Source organism: Dipodomys merriami, unplaced genomic scaffold, assembly GCF_024711535.1.
Source record: "Dipodomys merriami isolate MVZ:Mamm:240054 unplaced genomic scaffold, mDipMer1.0.p SCAF_4, whole genome shotgun sequence".
In the NCBI taxonomy this organism is placed as follows: domain Eukaryota; kingdom Metazoa; phylum Chordata; class Mammalia; order Rodentia; family Heteromyidae; genus Dipodomys; species Dipodomys merriami.
Window position 1 is genome coordinate 39,632,352 of NW_027205603.1, and position 17,984 is coordinate 39,650,335.

Below are 17,984 nucleotides of genomic sequence, written 5' to 3' on the forward strand. Positions count from 1 at the left end.
ACTTCTGGCTTTGAATAGTTCATTGAAGTTAAGAGTCTCATGGGGACTTTTTTTCCCTTGGGCTGGCTTTGAATCACAACCCTCAGATCTCAGCCTCTTGAGTAGCTAGTATTACAGGCATGAGCCACTAGCACCTGACTTGAATGTAGGTTTTTAACAAAAGAAAAAGATCACAGAGCTGTAAACCTGTAAACACCAACTTATCCCCGCCCCCCAACCCAAAAAAAGCCCTCACTTTCCAGGTGAATAAACCTGAGACCTAAATTATGAGCTCCCCCTCCCTCCAGCTTTTGAGGAAAGGGAACCCAGGGCCTATAAGTCCTATTCTTCAGCTGGAAATTTCTTCTATCCCAAATAATGAGACCAAGAAAATAAATACTGGGAAATGCAAGGGTTATTATGCACACAAATAATAAGTCCTATTCAAATATTGGGGGAAAGTACACATGCTGTAAGCTATGAGATCCCCTGCATCACCAAGAGGCTCAGGAAGCAGATGAGGCTGCAGCACCTTGCCCACAAGGACACAGTAACACCTAATTGCCACTTAAGAAATGCTTTCCTTTACTGCAAGTAAAAATACCTAGAAAAATGATGTGTAGGCCACAGAGTTTTTTTTCACGTCTGTGGTTACAGTTTTAGTATTCCTATCCATTGTTTTCACTCCTCATAGGTGTGTTCTAAAAGAAAAGGGTTAATCTCTAGAAACAATCTGTGGTCAGCAAGGACCAAGAATTAATGTTTATCAGCCATAGCCATAACTCCCCCGAATATTCTTAGAATTGCTCCTATGGGCAATTCAGAAGAAATATTGATGGGCAGCTACTTCACAAGGAAGTGATTTGTTTGTGTTTACATATGGTCTATGATTACACGGACAAATTAATGCCTGGGTACCAACAAAGTTGCTTTCCTTGAGGTAAGGTTGTCTAGGACTCAATTGCATTGTCTTAATTAAGACTAGTCTAATAAAGTTTACAAGTAAAGTTCATATTTTATTAAAAACAACACAGAAGAACTTCTTGCGCATTGATATTTTACTTTCATAAGTTAAAATGAAATTCAAATAATAGTTTAATGAGTAGACCTAATTTTCTATGCTACTGGATACTTGAAGTAAAAATACTCTTAAAATTTTGTAATTTCCGATTTTCTTTACATATATCTTTCACCCACATCTTGACCTCCTTCTAGAAGTAAAATTGAGACTAAAACAACAATCTCATTTCCTTGCAACATGGTAATTTTTTGTGTGTGTACATGTCAGGGGAGGGCACACACATGGGTGTGTGAGTGAGCACACTGGCACTGGGGCTTAAACTCAGGACCTGGGTACTGTCCTTTAGCTTTTTTGCTCAAGACTAGTTCTCTTCCATTTGAACTATACCTCTACTCCCAGATTTTTACTGATAATTAGAGAAAAGAATCTCCTGTCTGCTTTGAACCTCAACCTCAACCTCAGATCTCAGCCTCCTGAGAAGCTAGAATTACAGGCATGAGCCACCAGGGTTTATCTTAGTAATAATGTTCTATGAATAAAAAACATCAGCCACTGGTTCTTACCAAGTTATAAGCAGTGACAAAATTATGCCACATGCAGAAAACTTCATTGCCCAATTTTTAGAAAGCAAGAATCATCTTTTACAAAAAGTAAACAAATCAGTTCAAAGGATTAATATAATTTTTATATGTTAAGATACACAATGTTTGACAGACATTCTGGGGGCTGGGAAGGTGGCTCAGTGGTAAAGTGCTTACTTTGCTTCTAGACCAGTGATACAAAAATCTGGACACCGGTGGCTCGCACCTGTAATCCTAGCTATTCAGGAGGCTGAGATCTGAGGATCCCGGTTCAAAGTCAGCCCCAGCAGGAAAGTCCATGAGACTTGTATCTCCAATTAACCACCAGAAAACCAGAAGTGATGCTGTGGTTCAAGAGGTAGAGGACTAGCCTTGTGCTGAAGAGCTAAGAGACAGCGCCCAGGCCCAGAGTTCAAACCCCATGACCTACAAAAAAAATAATAATTTAACTTAAAAATTAAAAGTAAAAAATATTGCTATACTGTTTCTTGGTTAAATAAAATAATGGAATTTTTCATACAGGTTCTGACTAAAACTGAAGCACTTGAACACAAATTTTAAGAACTTTTCAAAATTAAAGCTTTGAAGTGTTTCCAAAATAAAATTATAAATCAGTAAAAATGAATCATGTGGAAATAATGTATTATAAGGGCTCTTTCTGCTATTTTATCCAATTACCAGCACACTGAATTTTCTAGACAAGAACACTTTTTAAAAATAGCCACACACTGGTGGCTCACACTTATAATCTTATCTGGTCAGGAGACTGAGATCTGAGGATCCTACTTTAAAGCCAGCCTGAACAGGAAAATCTGAGAGACTCTTATCTCCAATTAACCACCAGAAAATTGGCAATGGTGCTGTAGCTCAAAGTGGTAGAGCCCTCCCCTTGAGCTAGGGACAGTGCCCGGGCTCTGAGTTGAAGCCCCACAACAATAACAACAAAAAAGATAAAATAATGTTCTCTGTGGGACTTTAAAAATAGCTGAATCATTGCAGTCTCACAAAGAGGTAACTAAGAAACACAAAGTACATCCAAGCTAGGGTGGAATCAAAAAATGACACGCTCAAAAAAAAAGATTGAGTGAAGATGAAAAGTATTACTTTCATATCTTTAACTATCTTCTCTCCACACAGGTCTAGACTGTTTTGCCATTATCACTTGGGCCCAGAGCTATCAAAATCAGGTTTACTAAATTTATATTTTTTCTCCTTGAGTGTCCCTTAAACAAAGAATGGAGAGGAAGAAGATCTAGGAGAACTATAAACATCTCACCTCTTAATCAAATCAACACAGGTCAACTGAACAAATGCATCCAAAGGTAGTAAGTCCCAATTAAGGATTTTATAGAGAGGGTCAGAAGGAGAAAAACTTCACTCAGTGAGGGGTTGTAAATATTAAAGGAAAGCAAGCAGTATTTGTGTGCTTTGTGTGTATGTGCCAGTACTAGGGCTTGAACTCAGGCCTAAATTCTATCCCTGAGCTTTTATGCTCAAGCCTATTGTTCTACCACTTGAGCCACAGTGCCACTTAGGCTTTTCCTGAGTAGTTTACTGAAGATAAAAGTCTCATAGACCTTCCTGCCCAGGCTTGGCTTCAAACTTCAATCCTCAGATTATAGCCTCCTAAGTAGCTAGGATTACAGGCATGAGCCACTAGCACCTGCCTCCAGTGTGCTTTTCAATAAAATTACTAAGCTGGGTGTCAGTGACTCATACCTATAATCCTACCTACTCAGAAGGCTGAGATCTGAGGACTGTGGTTCCAAATCAGCCGGGGAAGGAAATTCTGTGAGACTCTTTTATCTCCAATAAGCTACTTACAAAAAAAAAAATCCTTAAGTGAGCTGTGGTTCAAGTGATAGAGTATTATCCTTGAGCAAAAGAAACTTGTGGACAGCGCCCAACCCCTGAGTTCAAGCCCCAGGACCAGCACAAAAAAAATAAAATAAAATGTTTAAGAATACTTACCTTTGAATACCTGGTTGCTGTTTCCAAGCCTCACTTTCCCTATTTTTTTCTGCCTCATCTCAACTCGCCTTGCTGACCCTAGCTTACAGATGGTTTGACTACCAAAAAGCTATGACAAAAGAGTAGAAGTTATGAAGAGAGCAAGATCAGGGCAAGTGTGCCCTGGGCTCTCTATAGACTGTCATCAGAAGGCTACAGCTCCTGTTGGGTAACCCTCTTCTGACTTTTCTAGCAGCTTCCCTGGTTCCATGAGAACCATCCATAGCACAGGTAGGTGACAAGGCTCCATCCAATATTCCTTGAAATAAGTTAAGCACTGTTCTTTCCTTAAAAGCTGGTATGCCTTAGTAAAGGAACAGATCTTCTCCCTCTGATGTTGACTATTTGCCCAAATGATTACTATGCCCTGGGCACTAAGCAAGAATATATTTTTTAAAAGACACCAAACCTTAGTCAAAGGCTTTTTCCTTCCCCTTGTTTTTGATCCCATTGGAGAAGAGCATGAGATTCAGTTTAGGGATGTAGGTATTTACATGGGTGCCTGATTTTAAGGGTGTATAAGACAAGTGTAAAATGAAGTAATTCTTAATTTGGGTATATTCCACTACCCCTAAAAGTTCTGTGACAGAGAGTACTTAATGACAACCTAGAAGAGAGAGACCCTTGATTTAGCCGTTGACTAAGATATGGATGAGGAAGAGTGAAAGGTCATTTTTACGTTGACATTGTTAGCCTTTTGTAAATACTGTAACTGGCAAGTATGAAATAGAAAAGGTATAGCTAAAGCATTTGCCCTGTAAGTTGTTAACCTTTAAAAGTTGTTAACCTGCTAAAAATAGTCCTTAAAGGAAAACTGGTACCATTTTGAAAGGATATCTTGTGCCATAAAAGCAGCAGAACTAAACATAAACATTAGTTCACAAAGCAGTGCTGTCAAATAAATGAATAAAGTAGAAAAACCTAAAAAAAAAAAAAGACACCAAACCTTGGAATAAAATGCTTGTTAAAATGACTCTTTTGATCACAAATGTGTTTTCAAAAGATTAAAAAAAAAAAGTATTTTCCAGAAAGACATCTATCTTGAAAGGAGCATCCTTTTCACCTTTAAAACCCTACCTTGCCACCATAAATACCCAATATCAAGCCAGTCCAGCGTATCTCACTTGGGTACCCACATTCTAAGAGTATCCTTAGGGCCCGGAAGTATAGTTCACATTGTACAGCACCTGCCTACCAAGCACAAGGCCCTGAGTTAAGCCCTGAGTTAAGCCCCAGTACTACATAGACATAAGAGAGTGTGCTTTTGCTTCTGGGCTTGCTTTCTCAGTAACTTTCACAAAGGTAACTTTATAATTTGTCTGGAAGTTTTTTTCTGAATTCAAAGTCAAGGACCTGCATAAGGTAAAACCTGAGTGGAAAGTCCCTGTTTGAAAATGGGAACTCCTCAGACCCTCACCAAAAATTAGTGACAGAAAGAGGGTCTGAAGAACCAGTATTGGTAAGGTCACTGCAACAGATATAGAAAGAAAACAATACAAAGACAAACCTAATATGACTTCTGGAGATAAGAAGAAAAGAATCAAGAATGACTTCTAACATCAACTGAGACTGTTTTCACAAATCATTGCATTTTCAATGGCACAATTCCTCAGGCATCAAAGGGAATCTATCAACATTTGCGGGAGGAAAAAATGGTGGGTTGGTGATAGAAGAAAATGCAAACTTGAGGAAAGATTATGTGTTATGTAGTGTTAGACATGTTTAGATTTTGAAGAAAAAGCCCAGCAAGTAGTTGGAGAGTTCAGACTAGAGCTCGGTAAAGGAATAAAGATGTGCCTCTAAAAATCATATGCAGCATAGTAGCTGAATAAACACCATGCCAGTGTATCACAGGCCACAGGGAACAAGTACAGTGAGAAAGAAATGAGGTCTAATGAGCACACTTAAGAGTCTCTCTGAATTTACAGAACTAAAGTACCTAGTAGGCTTTCCTTATCTTTTTGTACATATGTGGTGTACACCAGTACTGGGGGCTTGAATTCAGGGACTCAGGGCCTTGTGCTCTTTTGTATGGATGAGCTGGTACCATTTTTTAATTAGCTTCTCAATCACCATCTGGAAAGAAAACACTGTCAAGTAAAAATAACTCTGATAAAGAACAAGGCTTTGAGCTGGGAATGTGGCTTAGTGGTAGAGTGCTTGCCTAGCATGCATGAACCCCTGGGTTCAATTCCTCAGTACCACATAAACAGAAAAAGCCAGAAATAGCACTGTGGCTCAAGTAGTAGAGTGCTAGTCTTGAACAAAAGAAGCTCAGGAACAGAGCCCAGGCCCTGAATTCAAGCCTCAGGACTGGCAAAAAAAAAAAAAAAAAAGGACAGTGCTTCATGCTCTAACATGGCTTTTTCACTCCTGGCTGATGCTCTATCTCTTAAGCCACACCTCCAGTCCAGCATTTTTCTGGTTAATTGGTAACAGAGTCCAGAGGATTTTTGTGCCAGGACTGGCTTCAAATCTTCACTTACAGATCTCCAACCCTTGAGCAGCTAAGATTACAGATGTGAGCTAGCAGAGCCCAGCTAAGATTCTTTTGTCTTAACACTGTATATAGACTTGTCTAAAACAAGGATTATATAATATAAGCTAGAGACCATGACTTAACCACTCACCTCAATAAAATTCTTTTAAGTCCCAAATATCAGTCTTTGTTCACTTTGAATCCGACATGGCCAACACCAATACCATTTTAATTTAGTAGTTTATTCATATATTCAATGGTGTTATGTGTCCAGAACTATGAGGAAATAAAAATCAGTCTTCAAGTAAATTAAAATGCATTTTTTATTTTAAAAAAACACTGGCCATAAAACAACCATAGTTGAATTAAGAACTGACCTTAGGATAGGATATGGTAATAAACCCCTGAAGTGGAGACAAGAAGATCTGAATTTGAGGCCAGCTTGGACAAAAGTCAGCAAAATAGGCAAAGCTTAGTGATACACCCCAGTAACCTCAACTACTCCAGAAGTACAGACAGAAGGACTAAGGCCCAGGCCTGCCCTACAAAGTTACCAAGAGATTCTACCTGAAGAACAAACTAAATATAAAAGGATCAGGAGTGTGGTTCAAGTGATAAAGCACTCCGCAAAAGAAGTTCTTCAGACGTTGATGTTTCACACCATCCTAGCTAATCAGGAGGCTGAGATCTAATGATTGCTGTTCCAAGCTAGAAAAAGTCCTCTGAGACTCTTATCTCTTATCAACCACTCAAAAACCAGAAGTGGTACATGGCTCAAGTGGTACAGCACTAGCCCTGAGCACAAAGAGGCTCCAGGACAGTGCCCAGGCCCTGAGTTCATGCCCCACAACTGATATAAAAAAAAAAAAGAAAGAAAGAAAGAAAAGGAAAAGGAAAAAAAGAAAAAGAAAAACTCCTAAGAGCAATCCCCAGTACCAGAGGGAAAAAAAAAAGTACCTGTATAATCCGGACCAAGTCATCCAGTAAGAAAGAAGAGAAAGAGGCTGGGAAGGTGGCTCAGTGGTAGAGTGCTTGCCTTGCATGCATGAGGCCCTGGGTTCGATTCCTCAGCACCACATAAGAAAAAAGCCGGAAGTGGCGCTGTGGCTCAAGTGGTAGAATGCTAGCCTTGAGCTGAAGAGCTGAGGGACAGCGCCCAGGCCCAGAGTTCAGGCCCCACAACCAGACCCAAAAAAAAAAAGAAAGAAGAAAAAACTACTCTTTTTCCTCTCTACTTCAGAAGATTAACAGAAGAACTAAATCCTACATCATTGTTCTTCCTATTAGAGGTTCAGTTCCATGTAGTAAGAATGAAGAGCAGTACGGAGGACTTCTAAGCAAATGCAAGGCCCTGACATGAAGAAAGGAAGAAAGGAAGAAAGAAAGGAAGAAAGAAAGAAAGGAAGGAAGGAAGGAAAGAAGAAAGAAAGAAAGAAAGAAAGAAAGAAAGAAAGAAAGAAAGAAAGAAAGAAAGAAAGAAAGAAAGAAAGAAAGAAAGAAAGGAAAAGAAAGAAGAGAGAAAAAGAAAGAAAGAAAGAAAGAAAGAAAGAAAGAAAGAAAGAAAGAAAGAAAGAAAGAAAGGAAAAGAAAGAAGAGAGAAAAAGAAAGAAAGAAAGAAAGAAAGAAAGAAAGAAAGAAAGAAAGAAAGAAAGAAAGAAAGAAAGAAAGATCACTATTTCTCTTTACCTAGCTATCTTACTTTCCCAGTGTTGTACAAAGTCTCAATTACCTCTATTTAGAGTGTCTGGCTTATAAAAAAAAGTCATTCAATTAAATGTTTACTGAGTGAATGAGTCAATCACTCAGTTGGGATTTCAGCAAATCCCAAAAGTTTTAAGCTAAAGGCTTAAAACTTTGAACTTGAACGTTGAACCTTGTCCTAGACTTGGCCTCATAGAATTACTGATATTAAAGACTTGATGCTGAATACTAAAGCAAAGGCTCAGGGAAAGGAATAAATGAATAAACAAATGAATAAAGAAATAGGTAATTCTCGGACTGGGAAGGTGGCTCAGTGGTAGAGTGCTTGCCTTGCATGCCTGAGGCCCTGGGTTCAATTCCTCAGCACCACATAAGCAAAAAAAAGAAAAAAGCCAGAAGTGGCGCTGTGGCTCAAGTGGTAGAGCACTAGCCTTGAGCTGAAGAGCTGAGGGACAGCGCCCAGGCGCAGAGTTCAGGCCCCACAACCAGACCCCCCCCCCCCCAAAAAAAAAAGAAATAGGTAATTCTCAACACTTTGGGTTTGAACTAAGGGTATCAGGCTTGTTTGCTGGCCTTCAAATACTTGACCCATACCTCTGATCCAAATTTTTTACTGGTTCATTGGAGATGAAATCTCTTGGAATTTTCTGCCTAAGCTAGATTTGAATATCTATCCTCAGATTTCAGCCTCCTGAATAGCTCACAGGTGTGAGCCACTAGCATCTGGTATGAGAATATGTATATATTCTTCAAGAGTATTTTTTGTGGGGGGGGGTCGGTTATGGGGCCTGAACTCTGGGCCTGGGTGCTGTCCCTCAGCTCTTCAGCTCAAGGCTAGTGCTCTACCACTTGAGCCACAGCGCCACTTCTGGCTTTTTTTTTCTGCTGCTTATGTGGTGCTGAGGAATCGAACCCAGGGCCTCATGCATGCAAGGCAAGCACTCTACCACTGAGCCACCTTCCCAGCCCACTGAGAATATGTATATATTCTTAATTCAAGAATTTAAGATCTACTGCTTCCACATACCCTAGTTGTAGAGCCTCACATAAATCAATTCATTTCATAACCCTTTTTCACCAATGGAAATTAACACAACTAAAAACAATAAGAGGAGCTGGGCACTGGTGACTCACACCTATAATCCGTGCTACTCCGGAGGCTGACATAGAGGATCACGGTTTGAAGACAGCCTGGGCGAGAGAGACTTATCTCCAATTATCTCCAATAAGCCAGAAGTGAAGCTGTGGCTCAAGTGGTAGAGCATTAGCCTTGAGCACAAAGAGGCTGAGGGGACAGTGCCCAGGCCTTGAGTTCAAGCCCTAGGACCAGAAAAAAAAAAAAGTATATTAACCTTTGAGAGTGTTTTTGTTTTTGTTTTTGTTTTTTTGGGGGGGGCTGTTTTTGTTTTGTGTTTTGTTCTCTGGTAATGAAGTTTGCACTCAGTCCTCACCCTTGCTAGGAAGGCACTTAAGCCACTTGAGCTACATGCCCAGGCCTTTTGCCTTCTTATTTTTAGGTTAAGACTCGTGTTTCCTCCGCGTGGGTCTTAGATTCTAAACCTCCAACCTACTACCTTCCTGGTAGCTGGAACCTCAGACGTGAGCCAGTACGGGGGGCGCACCATCTTTACCAGAGGCCCGAGAGGCGAGTACTATTCCTCACAGGGTCTTGTAAACGCCTAAACGAATGAAATGGCCGAGGGTTAACCCGTGGCACAGATCAGGACCGGCGTCCAGACCGTGTCACTGCGCCTGCGCGGTGGCTGGCTGGTTCCTGCCGGGACGGGGTACGACCCCAAGCTGGTCGGGAACTCACTAGCGCCCGGTGCGCGCGCGGTGCGCGCCGAGCACGCGGAGGGCGGTGCGGCCGTGCCCCCCGCACTCACCGCTTCCACACCCGGCCCGCAGCTCGCCCGTCACACCGGGTCCGCCCACCACCGCGCTCCGGCCCGAAGGTTCCAACGCGAAACCCATGAGCTCTCCAATGCCGCCCTCTGCCGGCCACTTCCCTCCGCCACCCGGCTGGGGAGGCGGTCCCGGCTGCCCCGGAAGTGAACCTTCGTCTCCTCTTCCGGGTTGAGCGTCCGCACGAGGTGGTGCTGTGCCGCTCCACTTGAGCCGCGGCCCCGAGTGAGTGAGGGGTTGGTGCGGGGCCGCCATGGAGGGTCACGGCGTGGAAGCGCTGCTGGCCGAGGCGGCGCAGGCCGAGGCGGAGACGCTGCGGCGCATCACGGTGCACAAGGAGCTGGAGCTGGAGTTCGACTTGGGGAACCTGCTGGCGGTGGACCGGAACCCCCCGACGGCGCTGCGGTCGGCCGGGCCCGCGCCGGAGGCCGCGCTGCGGGCTCTGGCGCGGGACAACGCGCAGCTGCTCATCAACCGGCTGTGGCAGCTGCCCAGCGCGCGCGTGGACGAGGCGCTGGTGGCGCAGCTGCCCGAGCCCACCACCCGCCTGCCCCGGGAGAAGCCGCTGCCGCGGCCGCGGCCGCTCACGCGCTGGCAGCAGTTCGCGCGCCTCAAGGGCATCCGCCCCAGGAAGAAGACCAACCTGGTGTGGGACGACGCGAGCGGCCAGTGGCGCCGCCGCTGGGGCTACCAGCGCGCCCGGGACGACACCAAAGAGTGGCTCATCGAGGTGCCCGGCGGCGCCGACCCCCTGGAGGACCAGTTCGCCAAGCGGATGGAAGCCAAGAAGGAGCGCGTGGCCAAGAACGAGCTGAACCGCCTGCGCAACCTGGCCCGCGCGCACAAGCAGCAGCTGCCCAGCGCCGCCGGCCTGCGCCCCACCGGCCACCAGAGTAAGGAGGAGCTGGGCCGCGCCATGCACGTGGCCAAGGTGTCCACCGCCTCCCTGGGGCGCTTCCAGGAGCGCCTGCCCAAGGAGAAGGCACCCCGGGGCGCCGGCAAGAAGAGGAAGTTTCAACCCCTTTTCGGAGACTTTGCAGCCGAGAAAAAGAGCCAGTTGGAGCTGCTTCGAGTTATGAATAGCAAGAAGCCCCAGTTGGACGTGACCAGGGCCACCAATAAGCAGATGAGGGAGGAGGACCAGGAGGAGGCCGCCAAGAGGAGGAAAATGAGCCAGAAGGGCAAAAGGAAAGGGGGCCGGCAGGGGCCCGGGGGCAAGAGGAAGGGCGGCGGTAGCGGCCCCCCCAAGAGGAAAGGAGGCTTGGGCGGCAAGATGCATTCCAGGCAACCTGGCGTGGGTGGCAAGAGGAAAGGAGGGCCGCAGCAAGGAGGGAAGGGGAGGAAGTGATCCTCTCCCCCCTGACTGGTCTGGAAGGCCAGGAGAGGACCGCATACATACTTAAGTACTGTACTAGGGGAGTTGGAGGAGGGTGACCCCCTCCTCCAGAGAATGTTAATATGGGACTGTACTGTTCATCCACCATTAACACTTTGGTTGACTTTGGCTGGATGTATTTGAGCACATATGAATGGAGGGCAAATTGCTGGGAATTCTTTAATAGCCATCTTTACTTTTCTTCATTGTAACTTTCTGTACGGGGTGAGACTTGGTCCTATTTGAGAGATTTCACAGTTATTTTTAACAGTAAACTTTTAATGAAAGAGTGCCTGTACTCGCGTTGCTTGTAACTTTTCGACTTGGTAGAAATGGTTCTTGAAGCCTGTGGTCCAGATTCCCAGTATAGGGTATTTTTGTATATTTTCTAAAACCAAAGCAGTTAAATTTATAATGGTTTCATCGAGGTCACTTTTACTTAAAAAAAAGTAAACCGTTCTTTTTTATTTAATAAACATACTAAAAACAGTGCAAATGGCGTAAGAAAAGACTTCATGCTTTCCAGCATTGAACACATTCCTGTAAATAATAACTTGGAACTACACTACAAATAATGGTGATTGGCTGTGTTTGTAACCTCAAGTTTTTCAAGTAGAGTCTGCTTTGGGGGAGAAGAAATCCACAGTCTTTATTAGCTGAGACATCAGCTAACTTGTACTTTTTGGGGGGGGGAGAGGGGAGGTCAGATTGTGGGGCCTGAACTCTGGGCCTGGGCACTGTCCCTCAGCTCTTCAGCTCAAGGCTAGTGCTCTACCACTTGAGCAACGGCGCCACTTCCAGCTTTTTTCTTTTTGCTTATGTGGTGCTGAGGAATTGAACCCAGGGCCTCATGCATGCAAGGCAAGCGCTCTACTCCTGAGCCACCTTCCCAGCCCCACTTGTACTGTTTTAATTAAGTGAAATGGGTTTTCCCCTCCATCAGTCTCCTGTTTGGATCTTGAATTTATCTCTGTACAAATAGATAACTCCTGAGAATGATGCACAGGAGATCCAGAGTCTGGTGTGTCTTTTTTTTCTTCTTCTTGTTCCTTGTGCTGTGATTCATGTTAGGAAACTGGGAGTTCATTTTGTCACCCACTATCTCAAGGTATTTTGGTATAAGATTGCTTTTAAGGTTGCTATGAAGGAAAAGCTTAATTCGTATTTCATAATAATAGATTACTAATTATCAAATTAGGTTATAACTGACTTTCCCATCATTAACAAACTTTGTTACTGGGGCCTGGCAGTAAAGGTATTGTTCCAGACACCTTTTCAAAGTACAGTAAAGTCCCAGTTCTAACTACTATGAAACTATGGTGTCATCTAGAACAACCATCAAAAACAAAGCTGTTTACAAAGGTCTTAATTTTTAGCTTTTTTTTTTTTTGGTCAGTTGTAGGGCTTGAACTCTGGACGTGGGCGCTGTCCCTGAGCTCTTCAGCTCGAGGTTAGACTACCACTTGAGCTACAGTGCCACTTCAGCTTTTTCTGCTTATGTGGTGCTAAGGAATCGAACCCAGGGCCTCATGCATGCAAGGCAAGCACTCTACCACTGAGCCACCTTCCCAGCCCTGAATTTTTAACTTATGTTTTGTTTTTAGTCTTTGTTTTAGTGAGTTACACCCTTAGATTTTTTTTCAGACTTTTTACAAGGTTCTTGATTGCCTTAGAAAAGTATCCATACTAATGCAATAACTTGCCAGTTTTGCTCAGAATGTTTTCAGAAGGGAAAGCATTGAGTGGAAAAAGAACTCCTCGGACCCTCTACCTTTCCCCAACTGTGTGTGTGTGTGTGTGTGTGTGTGTGTGTGTGTGTGTGTGTGTGTGTGTGTGTGTGTGTGTGTGTGTGTGTGTTGTCGGTCGTGGGCCTGAACTCTGGGCCTTTCCCCAACTGTGTCTGTGTGTGTGTCTGTGTGTGTGTGTGTGTGTTGTCAGTCGTGGGCCTGAACTCTGGGCCTTTCCCCAACTGTGTGTGTGTGTTGTTGGTCGTGTGTGTGTGTGTGTGTGTGTGTGTGTGTGTGTGTGTGTTGTCGGTCGTGTGTGTGTGTGTGTGTTGTCGGTCGTGTGTGTGTGTGTGTGTGTGTGTTGTCGGTCGTGTGTGTGTGTGTGTGTTGTCGGTCGTGTGTGTGTGTGTGTGTGTGTGTGTGTGTGTTGTCGGTCATGGGCCTGAACTCTGGGCCCTGTCCCTCAGCTCTTCAGCTCAAGGCTAGTAGTGTTCTACCACTGGAACCACAGTGCCAATTACGGCTTTTTTGTTGTACGGTGTTAAGCAATGGAACCCAGGCCTCATGCATGCGAGGCAAGGGCTCTGCCACTGAACCACCTTCCCAGCCCCCCCAAGTCCCCAACTTTTAAAAAATTAAAACGGTGAGATAAAGTGACACTTGAGCCTCTAGAGCCTTTCCTGTATCAGAGGTGAGACTCAGCAGCTGACGCAGCTGTGGTCCAGTTCTCACTGAGAAAGTCCTGAGCCACTTCTGCCCAAGTTGGGCCAAATGACCTTGCCAAGCGGGTAGGCAGGCGTTAGGCAAGGGGTAGGAGGAGGGCAGTGGCCAGGATTGGACAGCAGCGGGGGTGTGGCTTGCCGAAGGCCAGGAGTTCTCTGTCGGTGCAGCCATGGCCGCCGCTCGGGCTCGGGTGACACACTTGCTGAGGCTTCTGCAGAGCACAGCGTGAGTGCGGGCAGTGGGCGGGTGGGGACCCAAGATGCAGATGCCCGGTTTATACTCCACCGGGCTGCGCAGCCTTCGATAAGAAAGCAGGTACTGCAGTGTTTGCTAAGGACATGGCCTTATCATATGCCTCGTAATGGGACAAGTTTTACTCTTCTCAATCTCCCATGAAGGAAACTGACCATTGGAGAAGACAAGGCCTGGTGGCAGTACAGAACTGGGCACAACAGCCCGGACATATGTATCCAAGTCACACGTTTATTGGGCAGATAGTTATGCTGGAAACTACTTTTTTGTTTCTCAGTATACATCAATGAAAGGCTTAGGAGTCAGTCTAGCTGATCAGATGAGGGAAGAGATATAAAATCAGCCTGCTACAGATTCCTGCAGATCACCGCAGATAGACCAGAAAGGAAGAATCCACAAGAAGTTAAGACAAACATTTTTTGAATTGTTGCACAGGAAGGGAGTGTAGTATGAGTAGAATTATGTCAGTCCACACTGGGAACAGGATGGAGAGAACAGAGGCCTGTGGCAAGACTTGACAGCAGTTTGGATGATAGGGGGAGGGGAGGGGAAGGTTGTGGATCATAGAGAAATGAAGAAGAAAAGTTACCTAGTAGGAAAGGGAAGGGAAGTACATTCCAAACAAGGAAATAAAAATAAGTTTCTGCAACCAGGAGGGAAGAAAAAGGATTACTGAAGGAAAAGAATTTTTCCCCCCAAAGCTAAAACCCAGAGATGAAGCAAGATGAGAATAGCAGGACCTGTTGACCTGTTGAACTTTATTTGCCATGGAAGCAAATACAGGCAAAGAAGAGACATTCAAAATATGCCCTGATCACACCAGAATGAAGGTGACAATGGTGCGGCCAGGAGAAGCCGCTTAGGAAGTTAGTAGAAATCTAGATGAGGAGGCAGCAGAGCCAGAGGAGCAAGGACCCAAAGAAAAGTGAGTTCAAAAGAAATATCTGCAGCCTTGGCGCATGGTAGAGTAAAGAGTAAGGACAAAGGAAGGGTCAGCAGGGCTGGGGCAGCTGAGGACAGAATCTAATAGTGAAGGAATGGGCAGAGTGGAGAAGGAGGCAGAGAAAGAACAATGAAGGCAAGGCCCCAGGGGCTCACACCAGTAACCCTAGCTTCTCAGAAGGCTGAGGTCTGAGGATCAAAGTTCAAAGAGCCAGCTAGTGCAGACAAAATCCATGATTCTTACCTCCAATTCACCACTAAAAAGCCAGAAGTGGAGATACATCTCAAGTACTGGTGCACTACCCTTGAGCAAAAAAAGCTAAAGGACAGCACGAAGCTTCTGAGATTGCCAAGATCCTGAGTTCAAGCCACCTGTACTAGAAAAGGAAGGAAGGAAGTGAGGGAGGGAGGAAAAAAGAGAAAGAAAGATAAAGAAAAGAAAGAGAAAAAGAAGGAAAGGAAAGAAGGAAGGAGCAAGGGAGGGAGGAAGATAGGAAGGGAGTTCAAAAGGAAGGGAAGAGAGAAAGCGAAAAGAGCAGAACAATGAATAATGAGAGGCAACTAAGATAAGCAGAGAGTCTTACCCTGTTTTACCCACTCAAGAAAAAGGTGGCTAAAATCTAAGGGAAGGTGGCTCAGTGTTCATTGCTACACTCTGAGAGCCAGGTGCTGGAATGTCTAAGAAGTGAGGGTCCCACAAGACAGCTGGGCTTGAGGCACAGTGGCCTGATTCCAGGGCTAAGGAATGTACTGGTGGTAAGGAAATGGAGCCAGCAAATACAGAACAAGAGGGAGGGGGATCAGGGTGAACAAGCCTGAGCATTTCAAACATGACACTCTTTAAGTCTCATAGAGAAGGATGGAGTGAGAATAGAGCACTACTAGGAAATACAATACCCATGGTGGTCCTCTGAAGGCAAGAGGGGACAAGACAGGATCCTCAAGAAGTCCCAGAGCTTGAGAGAGATGCTGGCAAAGGGGTAGGAGGAAGACATGTGCTATCAGAAAGTTCAAGTTTTGATATTTTGTTAGGAAAGTATGGCTAGCTCACCTGAGAGGGAACAAGCCTTTGCCTCTTGTGGGTCCAGCCACTAGGTGGCAGCCTTGACTCATTATTGTCTTGACTTCACAAGTCTCAGGAAGTTTGAAGATCTAGAGGACTATTGAAATCCACTTTTTCTTCCTCCACCATTTCCCTTGGATAATTTAATTACAAATTTGAATTTTGGCGGGGTGAGAGGAAAATGAAGTTATGTACTCACTTGAATAGCTACTGAAACCACACAAGGTTCCTCTGTGCCATAAAAAGAAACGTTGAGCAGAGAAGGAAAAGCCAGGAGAGGAGGGACTGGACTATTCAATAATTAAGACAGCCAGGACAGAGAAGGAAGGATGTTTCCAGAAAGGAAGACATGGACAGTCTGTGAGGAAGCCAACTGAGAAGTGAGAATGGGTGCAGGTCTTTGGAAAAGATTGTGACTTTTACTCCTGGGGCAGTGATCTGGTGACATCTCAGAACAAAGGGAGTGCATTTAGCCTGGGGCTGCGGCCAGAGAGGCCTGTGGGTCCAGAGAGGCCTGTGGGTCCAGAGAGGCCTGGTTAAAGAAAAACTAAACACCTTCAAGAGGCAGGGAAATTACATAGAAAGTCCCCAGAATGGTGGAAGATGACAGTTAATCACAGGTCAATGTGATTGAAGTCCCTAACCTTTAAGAGCTGGGGCCTCAAGAAACAGGGAATCTAAATGCATTCCCAGAGTGCTTATCTCAGCTCCCCCCACCCCTGCAGGCCTTCACTCCACACGACTCAATAAACGTGTTTGTGGAGGGGAAAATGATCTTAAAGCTTTGGAAAGACCCTAAGTCAACTCTCTGTTTCTCTCTCCCCCTCTCTCCTCCCTCCCTTCCTCCCTCCCCCCTCCCTCCCTCCTTCCCCCCTCTCTCTTTCTTTCTTTCTTTCCTTCTTTCTCCTTCCTTCCTTCCTTCCTTCCTTCCTTCCTTCCTTCCTTCCTTCCTTCCTTCCTTTCTTTCTTCCTTTCTTTCTTTCTTTCTTTCTTTCTTTCTTTCTTTCTTTCTTTCTTTCTTTCTTCTTTCTTTCTCTCTCTCTCTCTCTCTCCAATGCTGAGGTTTGAATTCAAGGCATGGATGCTGCTGTCCCTTAGCTTTTTCACTCAAGGCTTGTGCTCTATCACTTGAGCCATGCCTCTATTTCCAGCTTTTTGCTGGTTAATTGGAGATAACAGTCTCATGGATTTTCCTGCCTGGGCTGGATTTAAATTGGGATCCTCAGATCTCAGTCTCTTAAGAATCTAGGATTATAGTCATGAGCCATTGGCACTGGTGTGGTGCTTGAACTCTGGACCTGGGCGCTGTCCCTCAGCTCTTTGGCTCAAGGCGAGTGCTCTACCAGTTGAGCCACAGCACCAGTTCCAGTTTTTCTGATGGTCTATTGGAGAAGATTAGAGTCTCACGGACTTTCCTACCCAGGCTGGCTTTGAACCATGTCAGAATCCTAAGTAGCTAGGTGCCTGGCCAAGTGATTTTTTTTTTTTTTTAATCCACTGTGATTTCTGGGTTCTTTTCAGTGCATGGTATTTGCCAAAAGCTACCAGTTCATAGTCTCTTAGGGCTAGAACACAATGTGAGAGTTACTTTAAAGCTTTATGTGTGTGTGCACGCGCATTTAGTTCCAAATGAATTTATTACTTTTAATTTATCGAGGCTATGGTAATGAAACAACACCCCCCATCTTGATTGATACTAATTTGTTGCACAATATTGCAAGGCTTCTCATTTTTTGTGTTCCAGTTTCACATTGTGTTGTCCTGTTTTCTTTTCCCTAGATGCCAGTGTCCAACTCATTCTCATACTTACTCCCAAGGTAATACATTTGGTTTTTTATATCACCACAATTTTTGTTTCTGTAATCAGCAAGTATAATACGCGTGGGCCAGTCTTGGAAGAAAAGAAAGAAAATGATTTTCCTTCTTGGAAGAAAAGATTAGATCTAAATAGAGGAGAGGGACAGGAAGGAGGGGGGCCTAACAATAGAGGATCCTAAGCAGAGGACCCCAGGGAAACCTATGGAGAAGAGGAGAGAGGGTAACTAAGAGAACAAAGAAACAAGGCTGCCATGGGGCCTCGCTGGTCACTAACCACTGTGCCTGAGACAAAAGAAGCAGTAATTTTATATTTGGAGGGAATACAATTAACAAAGATAAAATTCACTAGTAGGCCTTCCTTGTTCCAACTACACAGAAAATTGTTTTCACTGTACTAAAACCTGATAC

The 17,984-nt window shown here is 44.6% G+C and overlaps 2 protein-coding genes across 2 annotated transcripts in view; both read left to right on the forward strand.

Annotated features, from left to right (window-relative positions):
• The first annotated feature begins 9,863 nt into the window (after nt 1-9,863).
• Nucleotides 9,864-12,059, forward strand: Rrs1 (ribosome biogenesis regulator 1 homolog). The gene has a single exon (XM_069990825.1). The coding sequence runs from the start codon at nt 9,930-9,932 to the stop codon at nt 11,022-11,024; it is 1,095 nt and encodes a 364-aa protein (XP_069846926.1). The 5' UTR covers nt 9,864-9,929; the 3' UTR covers nt 11,025-12,059.
• A 1,593-nt stretch (nt 12,060-13,652) lies between these two features.
• The window catches only part of Adhfe1 (alcohol dehydrogenase iron containing 1), a 38,370-nt gene continuing 34,038 nt past the window's right edge, over nt 13,653-17,984 (forward strand). Inside the window, exons 1-2 of the mRNA XM_069990826.1 lie at nt 13,653-13,726; nt 17,538-17,575. Coding sequence (XP_069846927.1) covers nt 13,671-13,726; nt 17,538-17,575 — 94 coding nt within the window. The 5' untranslated portion in view covers nt 13,653-13,670. The remainder of the gene's footprint in view (nt 13,727-17,537; nt 17,576-17,984) is intronic.

Excerpts from the sequence above, each read along its gene's own strand:
- Rrs1 (XM_069990825.1), top strand. The coding sequence starts at position 9,930 with ATGGAGGGTCACGGCGTGGAAGCGCTGCTGGCCGAGGCGGCGCAGGCC.